Source organism: Capra hircus, chromosome 7 (assembly GCF_001704415.2).
Source record: "Capra hircus breed San Clemente chromosome 7, ASM170441v1, whole genome shotgun sequence".
NCBI classification, from domain to species: Eukaryota; Metazoa; Chordata; class Mammalia; order Artiodactyla; family Bovidae; genus Capra; species Capra hircus.
The window spans coordinates 29437501-29453426 of NC_030814.1; the positions used below are offsets into that span (position 1 = coordinate 29437501).

At 39.4% G+C, this 15926-nt stretch overlaps 1 protein-coding gene across 2 annotated transcripts in view; it reads right to left on the reverse strand.

Annotated features, from left to right (window-relative positions):
• RASGRF2 (Ras protein specific guanine nucleotide releasing factor 2) overlaps nucleotides 1-15926 on the reverse strand; it is a 253030-nt gene that overhangs the window by 115274 nt on the left and 121830 nt on the right. For both annotated transcript variants that reach the window (XM_018050061.1, XM_018050060.1), the window contains exon 13: nucleotides 4308-4390. In XM_018050061.1, coding sequence (XP_017905550.1) covers nucleotides 4308-4390 — 83 coding nt within the window. The remainder of the gene's footprint in view (nucleotides 1-4307; nucleotides 4391-15926) is intronic.

A 15926-nucleotide genomic window follows, 5' to 3' on the forward strand; every position in this document is an offset into this window, starting at 1 on the left:
TATGTGACCATCCACCAACTTTACTTTTCTGGTTCTTAATCTTCCTCCCTTGTTAAAAGACCTCAGAAACTTCTTTAATTCAATCAGTCTAGAGGGTGGATAATCAAGGTGATCACTTTTTCTCCCACCATTTTCCCATCGAAAATCTCCATTTTCTTAGAAATGGCATTTCTAAATAATGTCATTAAGCTAGGAAAAAAATTTTTTTAACCTCTAAGTTGAAGTCAACTCTTATGAAAAGGAAACAAGCCTCAGCCTAAATACATAAAGTATAAAACATCACTTAAAGGAATATAATCACCTAATAAATATCACAGTTTTGCATTCTAATGGTAGTTTTGCACTTGGCATTTTTTGACTATAATTACTTTAATCAAATACTAGGAGGAAAAAAATATATTGTAGCCAACATGAAATTAAAACTAATTATACCACTGCCTCTCAAAATTATGATTACAGTTTCATTTTAACTAAAGAAAAAAATAAATATTATGAAATTATTTAATTTTCTTTTATTACACTGAAAGAGATTTTACTTTATTTCCTAAGGGGCCCTCAAGAAGATATAATGCGTTACTTAAGCCTCCTATGATAATAACAACTCCTTTTTGGTAAACATTTTGAAAAAAAACAATCTTGAAACATCAAACCCAAATCACTTATTGTAATTAGTAAATTTTAAAAGTGAGTCCCTGCAAAGTAATGCCATTAAGATAGGATACATTTTTTTTCTTTTAACTCTGCAAAATATCTTTTTTTTTTTTTTAATTGCATGTAGCCAGAGAGATGCGCAGGGAGGCAAGAATACAGAATTTAGGGAAGAACAGGACCATGGAGGAGACTATCAGAAGGAACAGAGACTGCAAAATCTTTTTCTCTGATTGAAGAGAACCAGGCTCAATGAGCCAGGGGAAAAATAGAAGGAAGAAAGATACAAAATATATGAAATTCTGCCTTGGGAATACACCTCGTAGAGAACAGATGGGCATCCAAATATGTGTGACTTCCACAGGAAGTCTTTATAGCCTCAGATACAGGTTTCTATTCTCTAGCGAGTGGTTCCAACTCATAACAGTGACCTCTCTGTCCCTGCAAATGCAGGGAAGTCTTGGTCTATACAAGAGGCAGTTACAAATGAAACTGGAAATGGGCATTAGTCAAACTCCCAGCACACAGGATAGAAGATGCATTGAGGTGCCAGTCATAACTGAGACGGGCAGAAAACTAGAGTTTTTATCTGCATTAATTTTTAAAGTGAACAAAGTGTATGTAGAATAGGTGTGCAGCTGCCCTAAGGTTCAGAAGCTTATAAGTTGGCTTATAAGTTGTCCCCATCTGAGGAGGGGAAACCCCCGGGGAGGCAGGCACCAGGGGCATGTGGCCCAGCCAGGTATGCAGAGGTCCCCCCTCCCATGTCATCCCTCTGCCCACCACCGGCACCCCCCCAATGTTCTCATTCTAAAGCAGACTGGAATTTCAAGATTGTCTAACCTTCAAGAAAGTACTTTAAGAAATGAATGAAAATAATATACATTATTTTGTGAAATATTAAAATAAGTCCCATCACTTCATGGCAAATAGATGGGGAAACAATGGAAACAGTAAGAGACTATTTTTCTGGGCTCCAAAATCACTGCAGATGGTGACTGCAGGCATAAAATTAAAGCACGCTTGCTCCTTGGTAAAAAAGCTATGACCAACCCAGACAGCATATCAAAAAGCAGAGACATTACTTTGCCGCCAAAGGTCCATATAGTCAAAGCTATGGTTTTTCCAGGAGTCATGTATGGATGTGAGGGTTGGACCATAAAGAAAGCTGAGCGCCAAAAAACTGATGCTTTTGAACTGTGGTATTGAAGAAGACTCTTGAGAGTCTCTTGGACCGCAAGGAGATCAAACTGGTCAATCCTAAAGAAAATCAATCCTGAATATTCATTGGAAGGACTGGTGCTGAAGCCGAAACTCCAATACTTTGGCCACCTCGTGCAAAGAACTGACTCTTTGGAAAAGACCCTGATTTTGGGAAAGATTGAAGGTAGGAGGAGAAGAGGGCAACAGAGGATGAGATGGTTGGATGGCATCACTGACTTGATGGACATGAGTCTGAGCAAGCTCTGGAAGCTGGTAATGAACAGGGAGGTCTGGTGTGCTGCAGTCCATGGGGCCCCAAAGAGTTGGACACGACTGAATGACTGAACTGAAACGAACTGAACTCTGGTAGAAAACTAATAAGAAAACTAGCCTGGTGATGTGAACTTAAAAATTAAGTCATAATTTGAAACTTTTGACTTAATATTCCACACTTGGTTTTAATTTTATTATCATACATTTTTAACTGATCTTTTCTTTTTACCTACTTTAAAAAAAAACACACATTTATTTATTTATTGTTGGCTTCACTGCGTCTTGGTTGCAGCACATAAAATCTTCATTGCAGCACACAGGTGCTTTCTAGATGTGGTGTGTGGAATTAGCTGCCCCATAGCATGTGGTATCTTAGGTCCCTGGCCAGGGATCGAACCTGAGTCCCCTGAATTGGAAAGTGGCTTCTAAGTCCCCTGATCTGTTTTTTTTAAAACTATACTTAAAAACCCAGGAAACATAAGGCTAAAGGAATCTCTGCATGAGAGTCTTAAAATGACCCCTGTTGTTGTTCAGTCACTCAGTCGTGTCCGACTGTTTGTGACACCGTGGACTACAGCAAGCCAGGCCTCCCTGTCCTTCACCATCTCCTGGGGCTTGCTCAAACTCATGTCCATTGAGTCAGTGATGCCATCTTACCATCTCATCCTGTTGCCCCCTTCTCCTCCTACTCTCAGTCTTCCCCAGCATCAGGGTATTTTCTAATGAGTCGACTCTTCACATCGGGTAGCCAAAGTATTGGAGCTCCAGCATCAGTCTTTCTAATGAATACTCAATGTTGATTTCCTTTAGGAATTTCCTTGCAGTCCCAGAGACTCTCAAGAGTCTTCTCCAACACCACAGTTCAAAAGCATCAATTCTTCAGCTCTCAGCTTTCTTTATGGTCCAACTCTCACATCCATAAATGACTACTGGAAAAACCATACCTTTGACTATACAGACCTTTGTCAGAAAAGTAATGGCTCTGCGTTTTAATATACTGTCTAGGTTTGTCATAGCTTTTCTTCCATAAAAAGAAAGGAAAAAATGACCCTGTTCAAAATATTTTAAAACTTGACTAGCAATTTAAAATAGTATCATCCTTTTACATATTTTCTGCAGTAACTGTGGCACTAGTATAATGTACTCTGCCTTCATCTGATACAATAATTAACAAGTTTTAAAGTTTGTACCATGGGATGATGCTAATTACAATAAATACCTATCATTGTACCTACAATGAAGGTACCTATCAATTGTACCTATCATTGTACCTATCAATACCTGCAACGAAGAGAAAAGTTGATGCTGCTTTTTGTCTTAGCTCAGACCTAAAAAATAATCCACATAAAAGGCATGGAAGACAAACATTTTCTTAGCTTCATGTAACTTTTTGGAAAGATATAACAGGACTACTTTTAAAAATACATTTTATTCTTAGAATTTGGACTGCAAATAACCAAGAAAATGAGAGTAGGGAACAATTTGGTCAGCTTGAAAATCCTTCCAAAACAATTTTTGAATTTGGAAACAAGAAAGTATATAGAGACAAAAGTTCTAATGTAGAGAGTTATGGCACATAGTTATTGATATAACTTCTCACTTCAAATAAAACTACAGTTTCCTTAGTGATAACACTAAATTATCAGATTTGCTTTCTAAACAAAACTCATATACAGCAGGATGGAAGCCCCCAGCAATAGCCTCTGGGGCAAATCCATACACAGGCTGTGGGTAGATGGTACCATAGAAAAGCCAGTTAATTTATGTTGAGTGTCTTCAAAATTTCAATGCGTCTCTACAACCAAATCTAACTAATACGATTCATACTCCCTGAGAAGACTGCAAAAGAATATGCCAAACTTTTGTCCATCCTCTGATACATCTGCTATCACAGCTTTATATACTGAACTTAAAAATTCTGATAGGCTTTTTGTACTGAGGAAGGCATTCTGAATAGTATGAAAAGCTATATTTATATGCTGTGAGTCAAGAAACTATGAATCTGAAAAACCATTACAATAGTCTTATTATTTATAATGGCATATTATGAATTATCACATTACTGCTGAATGTATTCACAGTATGAAGCTGAATCCCAGTGAAGTAATATTTTATTCAGGGTTTTACATTCTCCACCAATTTGATCCTGATTAAAATGTCAGAGAAAGGATTATCACACTTACTTAATCATATGTGGCACAGTAACTTTGGAATTTTCTTCAAACACTATAGTCATTAAACCATTACACCGTATGTTGTCCACACACTGTGAAATTAAAAAATAGACAGTTACAACCCACATGGAAACCTAGGCAGAGTACGTATTCCTAGAATTATTTACAGTCATTAAAACAATTCAGTTTCTCATCTGGGCACATAAGCACGCAAGCATGGGTATGCACACATGTGTACACACACACACACACATACATGCACACACACACACACATACATGCACACACACAGAGGGAAACATTACACATTGAAGAACAGATTCAATACCCAAATACCAAAACTGTGCACCTAGCAAATGCCCAAGGATAGATATAAGGCCCACATTTTCCTGGAACGTGTTCCCCAAGGATTCTGAGCACAATGTCACATCGGCACAATCCTCTGGCAGTCACAACTCTACTTGAGGGGTTTATACCCCTAGTGACCGCCTCTGCAATATTCCTTCTCTACCACTGGGCGTGGTATGGGGCAGGCAGAGAAGAAATGGTGGCTTCCTTGGATGGGATTCATCTTCTCTCTCACTAGTAAGCTCTGTGCGTGCTTTTTTGCATGTTTTTGGCAATAAATCCCCGCATTTTACTACTTTCTCAAGAAGCTTCTATTGGCAAATGTGTTGGTTTGGTGAGGATGAACTGTATGATTTCTCCTGTTTCTGACATACATAAAGCCCTGTTCATCTCCTCTCTTTTCTTTCTAAGAAGAAAACTCAGAACTTTGCTAATTTTCTCTGCCTTCTTTATTTACATCTATGTCTTATCAATTCAAAATTTCCCTTTGCAATTACTTTGGGTTAGAGAAGTATTTTGAATTATACGTATTCCCTTTAAACAAAACAGAAAATGAAAAAAAATCTAAACAGTTTTTAAAATCAGAAATTACTTTTAGTTACTAGGATACCATGTACTACTTAATGATTATAATTAAATGGTATAGGAAATTGATTGCCAAGTGATCTCATACGGCTCCTGAACTCAGGGTTTATCCTAAACCCCAATGTCTAATGAAAGAATGAATAGGCATATAAAAAACTTTGGATTACCAGCATCCCCTGACTGTTGATTCCCCTACTTAGCATATAAGCCATTTTCATACTTAATGTTCCTTAAAACTTTGTTTCCTCAAGTCTTATGCCATTATTTCAATGACGAGGTATAGTGGATCTCAACTTCTGGGAATAAAGCAGAATATTTTAAAGTTCCTCTTCATTTCTTCAAACATCTGAAATTTTGAATTATCTTCTTATATGAATAATTGTGGTTCAGTTCAGTTCAGTTCAGTCGCTCAGTTGTGTCCGACTCTTTGCGACCCCATGAATCACAGCACGCCGGACCTCCCTGTCCATCACCAACTCCCGGAGTTCACTCAAATGCATGTCCATTGAGTCGGTGATGCCATCCAGCCATCTTATCCTCTGTCTCCTCCTGCCTCCAATCCCTCCCAGCATCAGGGTCCTTTCTAACGCGTCAACTCTGCACATGAGGTGGCCCTAACTACAAATTAGATGATATGTGCTTATACATGAGTTTATACTATATCTTACTCCCCTAGGTGGATTACAAAAATACATATAGTAAGATAAAGTCAAGGTAAGTAAGAAAATCAGAGAGGATTTGGATAAAGGGTGAAAAATAATAAGATGAAGCCTAGAACCAATTGACCACATATACTTTATGTTGAGAAGTTCCAAACACTTGCTCTACGTGGTCCTCAAAATTAGCTGAGCCATGGGGCAGCCAACTCAAAGGAAGCCATATGATCAACTACAAAATTCATGGCTTAACAGAGCCTCAATTCATCCTATTCTCTGTCCAAAGGAAAATTATTGCATGGGTCTTATAAAGAAAACATTGAATAATGTCGTGAACATTACTGTCCTCAACAAGCTTGTTTTAAAGTAATTACAGTTTTGTTTTTTATCAAATCATGTCTTATAAACTTCCTCAACATTGGTTGAAGAGTATAATTTCAAACTAAACACTCTATGGTGAGTCCCAAAGGATGGGTCCTGCCTTTGCTTATCTGATTTCAAGCACTAATTTCATACTCTTCAGAAAAGGGTATGTATGAGCTGCTCTCCTTTCAGTTCAGTTTAGTTCAGTCGCTCAGTCATGTTCGACTCTCTGAGACCCCATGAACGCATCATGCCAGGCCTCCCTGTCCATCACCAACTCCCAGAGTTCACTCAGACTCACGTCCATTGAGTTGGTGATGCCATTCAGCCATCTCATCCTCTGTCGTCCCCTTCTCCTCTTGCCCCCAATCCCTCCCAGCATCAGAGTCTTTTCCAATGAGTCAATTCTTCGCATGAGGTGGCCAAACTACTGGAGTTTCAGCTTTAGCATCATTCCTTCCAAAGAACACCCAGGGCTGATCTCCTTCAGAATGGACTGGTTGGATCTCCTTGCAGTCCAAAGGGGTCTCAAGAGTCTTCTCCAACACCACAGTTCAAAAGCATCAATTCTTCGGCGCTCAGCCTTCTTCACAGTCCAACTCTCACATCTACACATGACCACTGGAAAAAGTATAGCCTTGACTAGATGGACCTTTGTTGGCAAAGTAATGTCTCTGCTTTTCAATATGCTATCTAGGTTGGTCATAACTTTTCTTCCAATGAGTAAGCGTCTTTTAATTTCATGGCTACAGTCACCATCTGCAGTGATTTTGGAGCCCCCAAAATTAAAGTCTCTTCTTTAGGCATAAATAAATGCTGCTTCTCCCATCAGTTTTGAGTAGCAGGAAGTTAGACATGGTATTCTTCCCAAAGTTCTGAAACGCCACTGTCCTAAATTAGTACCCAGTTGTATGGAGTCAGTGCTTCCACCAGCGAGCCAAGCTACCAGTAGGAGGGGTATCCTCTTGGGCCTCAAAATGGCCACACGACCTCAAAGGGAGAGCTCTCAGTCAGGGCCAGGTGAAAAGAGATGCTTATGACTCCATTCATTTCTAAGTATGTGAGGAGATGAGTTTGGCTGGTGTGAGCATCTATAACGGAGGAGACAGTAAGAAAGAGGAAGTCAGCTGGAGTCAGCCGTCTCGAATCTGGATTATATCCGGCAGGCAGATGGGAAGTCACTACAAGTTTCTAAGTGGTCTTCAAGTTAAAAGATCTACAGCTGGGGGAATTCACTGAATGGCAAGATCATCAGGATGATATTCTGAGTCACAAATGAAATGATTCATGCCTCCGCTGAGGCAGACCATGGGAATGAAGAGGAACAGATGGAGATAAATATTTTGAAGAAAGCAATAATAGAAATTGATGAGTTACTGAATAAAACCAAGAGGGAAAAAAGCAGGGTAAAACTCAAAGATGACTATCACTATTAGGCCATTTTAAATTGGAAAATGCAAATATATTTAAAAGCAATAAACATGGCCAACTGTCTTTTGAGTGACACAAAACTTAACCAAAACTAGTCTACCTTTTTGGATTCTCACAAGCACCAAGAAGATGCATGGATTATATGGCATTAGAGAAAGCAATAGCACCCCACTCCAGTACTTTTGCCTGGAAAATCCCATGAGCGGAGGAGCCTGGTAGGCTGCAGTCCATGGGGTCGCTAAGAGTCGGACATGACTGAAGCGACTTAACAGCAGCAGCAGCAGGGATTTTATTAAATGAGGGTCTCATGTCTGCATTTACTACGTATGTACCTATGTGATAGATACTGGGCTAAATGCTGGGAGATGAGGGCAGGGAGCAGAGAAAGAATATATAAGAGTTTCAAAGATGAGTAAGGTAAACCACTTTAAATTCATTTTCCTAATTCCAATGGGAAAATGGTTTAGCACTATCCCCATTCTTATTAAACTATGAGTGAGATTTTGGGGCATGGGGACAGATGTTGCATACAGACAGGGAGAGGAAGGAGGGGTTAAGTCATCCTTCACCCCAGTGACATTTCTAGCTATTCCTTAGACTTTTCACTCTCGGTTTTTCTGAGCAGAATGAAGATGTTACCTGGGTAACCAACACAGAAAGTGGGAGGACAGAGATGGTGTTTGGTGAGAATTGTGGAAAGTAAACAGTGTTCCTTCAATTTCCTTTAACAGTCTAAGCAACAGCATAGTTATCAGACAACAGCCTTAGGATGTCTCAGGGCTATAGATTTTATGTTTAGATATTCTATTTGGTTCTTTGAAAGTTAAATCTGGATCCTTTTTACATAGCGATCTTTTCTTTCCTTTCTTCTTTCTTCCCTCCTTTCCTTTCATACTTTATTTTATTTTTTTTTGTATGTATAAATTTTTTTTTAATTTTAAAATCTTTAATTCTTACATGCGTTCCCAAACATGAACCCCCCTCCCACCTCCCTCCCCATAACATCTCTCTGGGTCATCCCCATGCACCAGCTCCAAGCATGCTGTATCCTGCATCAGACATAGACTGGCGATTCAATTCTTACATGATAGTATATATGTTAGAATGTCATTCTCCCAAATCATCCCACCCTCTCCCTCTCCCTCTGAGTCCAAAAGTCCATTATACACATCTGTGTCTCTTTCCCTGTCTTGCATACAGGGTCGTCATTGCCATCTTCCTAAATTCCATATATATGTGTTAGTATACTGTATTGGTGTTTTTCTTTCTGGCTTACTTCACTCTGTATAATCGGCTCCAGTTTCATCCATCTCATCAGAACTGATTCAAATGAATTCTTTTTAACGGCTGAGTAATACTCCATTGTGTATATGTACCACAGCTTTCTTATCCATTCATCTGCTGATGGACATCTAGGTTGTTTCCATGTCCTAGCTATTATAAACAGTGCTGCGATGAACATTGGGGTACATGTGTCTGTTTCAATTCTGGTTTCCTCGGTGTGTATGCCCAGCAGTGGGATTGCTGGGTCATAAAGTAGTTCTATTTGCAATTTTTTAAGGAATCTCCACACTGTTCTCCATAGTGGCTGTACTAGTTTGCATTCCCACCAACAGTGTAGGAGGGTTAGGGTCTTCTTTTAAACCTGTCTTCTCTATGTTATCACTCTATTAGATGAAGTTCCAGCAGTGCTAATTATACTGCTTAACTGAGTCTTCTGACTCTCATTCACGATAGATCAGTTACTCAAAAGATTTGTAATTTTTGATTTTGAGCACATTGTCATGAGCCCTGAACTGTTGAAGTGTTGCTAATCCAGTGACTTTGTGTTTGCTTTTACCAAGCTTTCTTGGGTTAGCACCAGTCCAAAAATTGTTTCTGCATTAATTTCTCAGTTTGGAATTTTCACACCATGTGAATATTGTGAATCTGAATTTCAAATCCATAGGCCAGAAATGCATTTGTTTTTCTCAAAGGAGATTTAAAAAAATTCAGAACCCAAGACAAAGACAGACTTCTTTATGATTTCCCAGGCCAAATGGGTATTTTTTTTTTTAGTTCTTATTTCATGCACGCGACTGCCTTCCAATCAGGCTTTAAACAGAAATCTCAGTTCCTTTAAGGGGCCCAAGGCTAACCCTCGCTCCTTTAGTTAATACCCCTCAGGCATGGGACCAATAACCAGACTTAAATCATTCTCAAGTCTTTGTGTCTTCAGTTTACATGCTGTTTGCTCTGACTTTAAATTTCCCTGTTATTTCCGGCAACTAGAGATTTCCTTTTATATTTATAAATATCATCAATGAATTAAATTTTTTATTATACTGATTTTATGTATTAAATATTTCTTTTTTAAAAAAATTTATTTATTTATTTATTTTACTTTACAAAATTGCATTGTTTTTGCCATACATTGACTTGAATATTTCTGATTTTGTAGCCAGAGGGGATCTAAATCGGTACAGTCCTCCACACTGCCAGAATTGAAACTTGAGATAAATGTTTTAGATCCAAATAAGAAGATTTATGTGACCACTTTTGAACATCTTATTATCCAGTGTCAGATCTCATTTCATAAATCTATTTGATTCATTGTGTCAAGCATTAAATTATTTTCAATTGGAAGAAAAAGAAATTTTTACTTACACTCAAGTCTCAGAAGGAAATACACATGCAATCTGAACCAGAGATCAAAAGGCCATGTAATGAAAAAATCACATTTAATTGTACAAAAAGGTCTTTGATAACTGACACATCTATCTGTGGGATGGATGAATATATATGCATATATAGATATACACACACACATATACACGTATGTTGCTATTGATTAGTAGTTAAGTTTTGCGACCCCATGGACTGTAGCTGGCCAGGCTCCTCTGTCCCTAGGATTCCCCAAGCAATAATATTGGAATGGGTTGCCATTTCCTTTTCTAAGGGATCTTCCCAACCCAAGGAGTGAACCTGCATCTCCTACATTAGCAGGTGAATTCTTTACCACTGAGCCACCAGGGAAGCCCATACTCACATATACATACATGTGTATATAAAATATATTACGGTATATTTATAACAGAGAAGTGGTTTTGAAATGGACTCTTTATCTATTAGAGGTTCCACAGACAGGGTTCAGTGACAACATGATTTTGAACAAACAAGATTCCTAGGGGCTCTGGGTTTACCAATTCTACTTCAACCAGAATATTTTGCTTTTATCTCACTTCCATTTGGTATTTTCAGTACTGCTGCACTGAAGAAAAGAGCTCTCTTCCAGAAAGAAAGTTAAACTGCAATAGAACTTTTATTTATGAATATGTGTATGAATATATTAATATTTATATGGAAGGTATATATTCATAATCATATAAGCACATATCTTGTGTTGGGGAGAAGAGATTGAGCCCTGGGAAAATGAATCCAATTCACTCAGTTAAAAGAGAAAGACATGGAAATAGCCAGGGTGTCATATAACTTTAAGGACACAATTTATGTGAATTACTGTACACCTTAAAATCAGTAAGATAACAAAAGCAGATTCCTAGATCATGGCTATTCTAGTTCAGTTTGTGATGACTATGACCAGGGGATAGAGGACTGGGAATATGCATATTTATAAAAGCCCCAGGTAATTTAAAAATTTTTTTATTGGAGGATAATTGCTTTACAATATTGTGCTGGTTTCTGCCATACATCAACATGAGTCAGCCACAGGTACACATATACCCCCTCCCTCTTGAATCTCTGTCCCATCTCCCCCCCTCCCCCATCCTACTCCTCTAGATTGTCACAGAGCACTGGGCTGAGCTCCCTGCGTCACACAGCAGATTCCTACTAGCTAGCTATTGCACGCATGGTAATGTGTATGCTTCCATGCTGCTCTCTCAATTCCCCTACTATCTCCTTCCCACATGGTGCGCAAGTCTCTTCTCTGTGTCTCCACTGACGCCCCCACCCTACAAATAGATTCATCAGCACCATCTTTCTAGAGTCCACACATATGCGTTGCTGCTGCTAGTGCTAAGTCACTTCGGCCCTGTCCGACTCTTTGTGACCCTGAGGACTGTAGCCTGCCAGGCTCCTCTGTCCATGGAGTTCTCCAGGTAAGGACACTGGAGTGGGTTGCCATGCCGTCCTCCAGAGGATCTTCCCAACCCAGGGACTGAACCCTTATCTCTTATTTCTCCTTAACTGGCAGGCAGGTTCTTTACCACTAACCCAACCGGAAATACAATATTTGTCTTTCTCTTTCTGACTTACTTCACTCTGTACAAAAGGCTCTAGGTTCATCCAACTCATTAGGACTAACTCATATGTGTTCTTTTTTTAATAGCAGAGTAAAGGTCCATCTAGTCAAGGCTATGGTTTTTCCAGTAGTCATGTATGGATGTGAGAGTTGGATTATAAAGAAAGCTGAGCACCGAAGAACTGACACTTTTGAACTGTGGTATTGGAGAAGACTCTTGAGAATCCCTTGGACTGCAAGGCGATCCAACCAGTCCATCCTAAAGGAGATCAGTCCTGGGTGTTCATTGGAAGGACTGATGTTGAAGCTGAAACTCCAATACTTTGGCCACCTGATGCAAAGAGCTGACTCATTTGAAAATACCCTGATGCTAGGAAAAATTGAAGGTGGGAGAAGAAGGGGAGGACAGAGGATGAAATGGTTGGATGGCATCATCAACTCAATGGACATGAGTTTGGGTAGACTCTGGGACTTGGTGATGGACAGGGAGGCCTGGTGTGCTGCAGTCCTTGGGGTCACAAAGGGTCGGACACCACTTAGCAACTGAACTGAGTTGAATATTCCTTTGTGTCTATATATACATACATCACAATTTCTGTATCCAGTTTTCTGTCGGACATCTAGGTTGCTTCCATGTCCTAGCTATTGTAAAGAGTGCTGCAATAAACACTGGGGTACACGCATCTCTTTCAATTAGGTTCTCTCAGGGTATGGTGGCTCAGTGGAAAAAAATCTGCCTGCAATGCAGGAGACACAGGAGATGGGGGTTCGATCCCTAGGTTGGGAAGATCCCCTGGAGGAGGGAATGGTAACCCACGCCAGTATTCCTGCCAGGAAAATCCCATGGACAGAGGAGCCTGGCAGGCTACAGTCCATGGGGTCACAAAGAGTCGGACACGACTGAGTGACTAGGCACATGCCCAGTAGAGGGATTGCTAGACCCAGGTAATTTTGAAGCATTTGGTCCTTGAAGGAAGGCTGACAATGCCTTTTGCAGCAGCGTTTTTGTTTGTTTGTTTGTTTGGGCTTTTTTGTTTTGCTTTGTTTTCCGTTTTTGTTTTTTTTTTTTTAAACTATACCACACAGATTGTGGGACCTTAGTTCCCTGACCGGGGATGGAACCTGTGCCCTCTGCAGTGGAAATGCGGAGTCCTACCCACTGGACTACCAGAGAATTCCCTCTAGTAGGCTTTTCTGCAGCTCCTGCTTAAGGAAGTATCTGGGCAAAGGTCAGTAACCTACTGCATCACCATAACTTTCTATCTTCCTAATATGTCTAAAGAGTGGGAAGAAAAGTAAACTCAATTTTTCTCTTAAATCACCTTTTTATATTAAAGTAAAAAAATTCCCTATTGATTCCGGAGAAGCTATTTTAAGGGAGGAAGCATGTCAGTGTGCTACAAATTTGTCTATATTTTGACACATCTGCCCAAACCAAGAAGCTCAGAGGTGAATTTTAATTCTGCATTTTAGTTAATACCCATAATTACAGAAAAATCTGTTTAATACTCCATTATGTATCACAGTAAGACTGCACAGATGAATGCACTATATTGAAATGAACGGTCAAATCTTCAGCCTCAAATTTTTCCCTATAAATAGATGAAAAAGGGAAGAATTATTGGTCAAGACCATTAACCACTTGCACATTTTGTTGGAGGCACCAACGGTTAATTATGACCTTGCTGGTGGAGCTAAAAGTATAATTAATCATTCAAGCAATTGTTACTTCTAAAAATTACAGCTTCAAAGAAAGAGGCCTGACAAAGCTAAAAGTCTTAATTTTCATACAGAGTTCTCTATGTGAAAGTGGGATTGTGTCAATACTTAGGCACTACTTTATTATTTCAAGTAAGAGCTACATGTGATAAGTATAACATGGTATAATGGTTTAGCAAGGTGGAATCAAATTAAGCCAGAAAAAATTAAAATTATGCAAAACAAAAAAATGACAAAAAGAAGGACAAAATCATGGAGAATATATTCATAATTTAGATTGAAAGAAATGTTCATTTCCCTAGGACAGGGAAGGATATCTACAAACATAGCCCCAACAAATAAATGTCCATCTGGTATAAACAGACAAGAAATAGATATGGTGGAAAATGTTAGTCTCACTGATAATTGCAGAAGTAATTAAAACCGCTAGGAAGGAATTCCACTTATCCATTAAATGAGGAAATGCGATAAACATGACAGAATTCAGCCCTGGCAGGACTTAGAAGAGATGAGTTACATGTTTCTTGGGGTGTTCTGGCAGTCTGTCGAGTCACGAATCATGAAATCATGAAAGTGATCAGGCCCCCTTCACCAGCCCTATACCTGTGGGTAAGATACACCAACACGGGGCCTTGAAAGGAGGAGTAACTCTTGGTGCAACGATGGCAGGCACCACCCCAACATACACTAGTGCTGAAACTTGGAAATTGCCTATATGCCTAATTATTCAGAAAGAGCTAGAAAAGTGGTAAGTTAACATGATGCATGCTTAGTTACACAGTCATGTTGAACTCTTTGGGACCCCATGGACTGCAGCCCACCAGGTTCTGTCCATGGGATTTCCTAGCCAAGAATACTGGAGTGGATTGCTATTTCCTTCTACAGGGGATCTTCCTGACCCAGGGACCAAACCCACATTTTCCACATTGGTAAGCAGATTCTTTACCCACTGAGTCATCAGGGAAGTCTAAGTTAACATTGTAGGATAAACATATATTACCATTAGGAGACACCGATACAAAGAACTCATAGGAATATAGGAAGATGAAAAAGGAAAAAATGATGCATATATGCACCTAGAGGCAAACTGTTGAATTATTTTTGTATGGCAGGATTGTGAAAGTTTCAGAGATGAAAATATTTGATTTTCAGAACAGAGTTTCTCAAATGTAATGTGCAAAAGTGATCAGTGGAGCCTGTTAAACCTGAGGGGGGGTGGTGTCTGGAATGTGGGCTCAGGAATCTGCATTAAAATAAAAAACCTTCAGGTAATTATCTGTGAAAGACACTTTGATAAACATTTATTTAGTGATCTGGGTGTTGGGAGTATTTCTGGTTCCTTTTTGTATCCATATTTTCACATATACATGATAAAATATTAAAAGGTACATTTCAAGCATTCTGTAGGCGCATCTTATCAATAATGAATATGCCCAGAGGCATGTTTGGGAGACTAACAAATTTCATTGATGTATGTATAGCACACAGATTCCCCCATAAAATGAAAATGTTTTAAGTGGAGAACAAAATCCAGTTGAGATGCAGGCTGCTGGGCAGTAAACCAGGCTCAATTGATAGTGGAGCACTCTGTCCCCACCACCCACCATTCAAACCCTGCGTCAGGAAAATCACTAAGAGTCTCAGAACACTCACTACCTGGCTCAACACTTTTTTTCTTAAATTCGAGTGTAATTGCTTTACAATGTTGTACTGGTTTCTGCTGTCCAGTGAAGTGAATCGGCTATATGCATACATATATTTCCTCCCCGCTGAGCCTCTGTCCCTTCCCCACATCCTAGGCCCTAGGTCATCACAGAGCACGGAGCTGAGTTCCCTATTCTATACAGCAGGTTCCCAGTAGCTAGCTATTTTACACACAGTAGTGTACCTAAGTCACACTTAATCTCCCAATTCATCTCACCCTCCCCTCACCGTGTCCACTTGTCTGGTCTCCATGTTTACATCTCTATTCCTGCCCTGGAACTAGGTTCATCTGTACCATTTTTCTAGATTCCACACATGTGCATTAATATATGATGTTTGTTTTTCTCTTCCTGACTTACTTCACTCTGTTTGATAGACTCTAGGTCCCTCCATATCTCTATAAATGACCCAATTTCATTCCTTGTTATGAGTGATATTCCAGTTTATATGTGTACCATAACTTCTTTTAGAAGCAGTTGACTCATAGCCACTCCCTCCTCTTCGATACATTTCCCTCATTTAACTTGCAAGACACCACACCCTCTCGGCTAGCCTCCAAGCACACTACCGGTTCCTTCT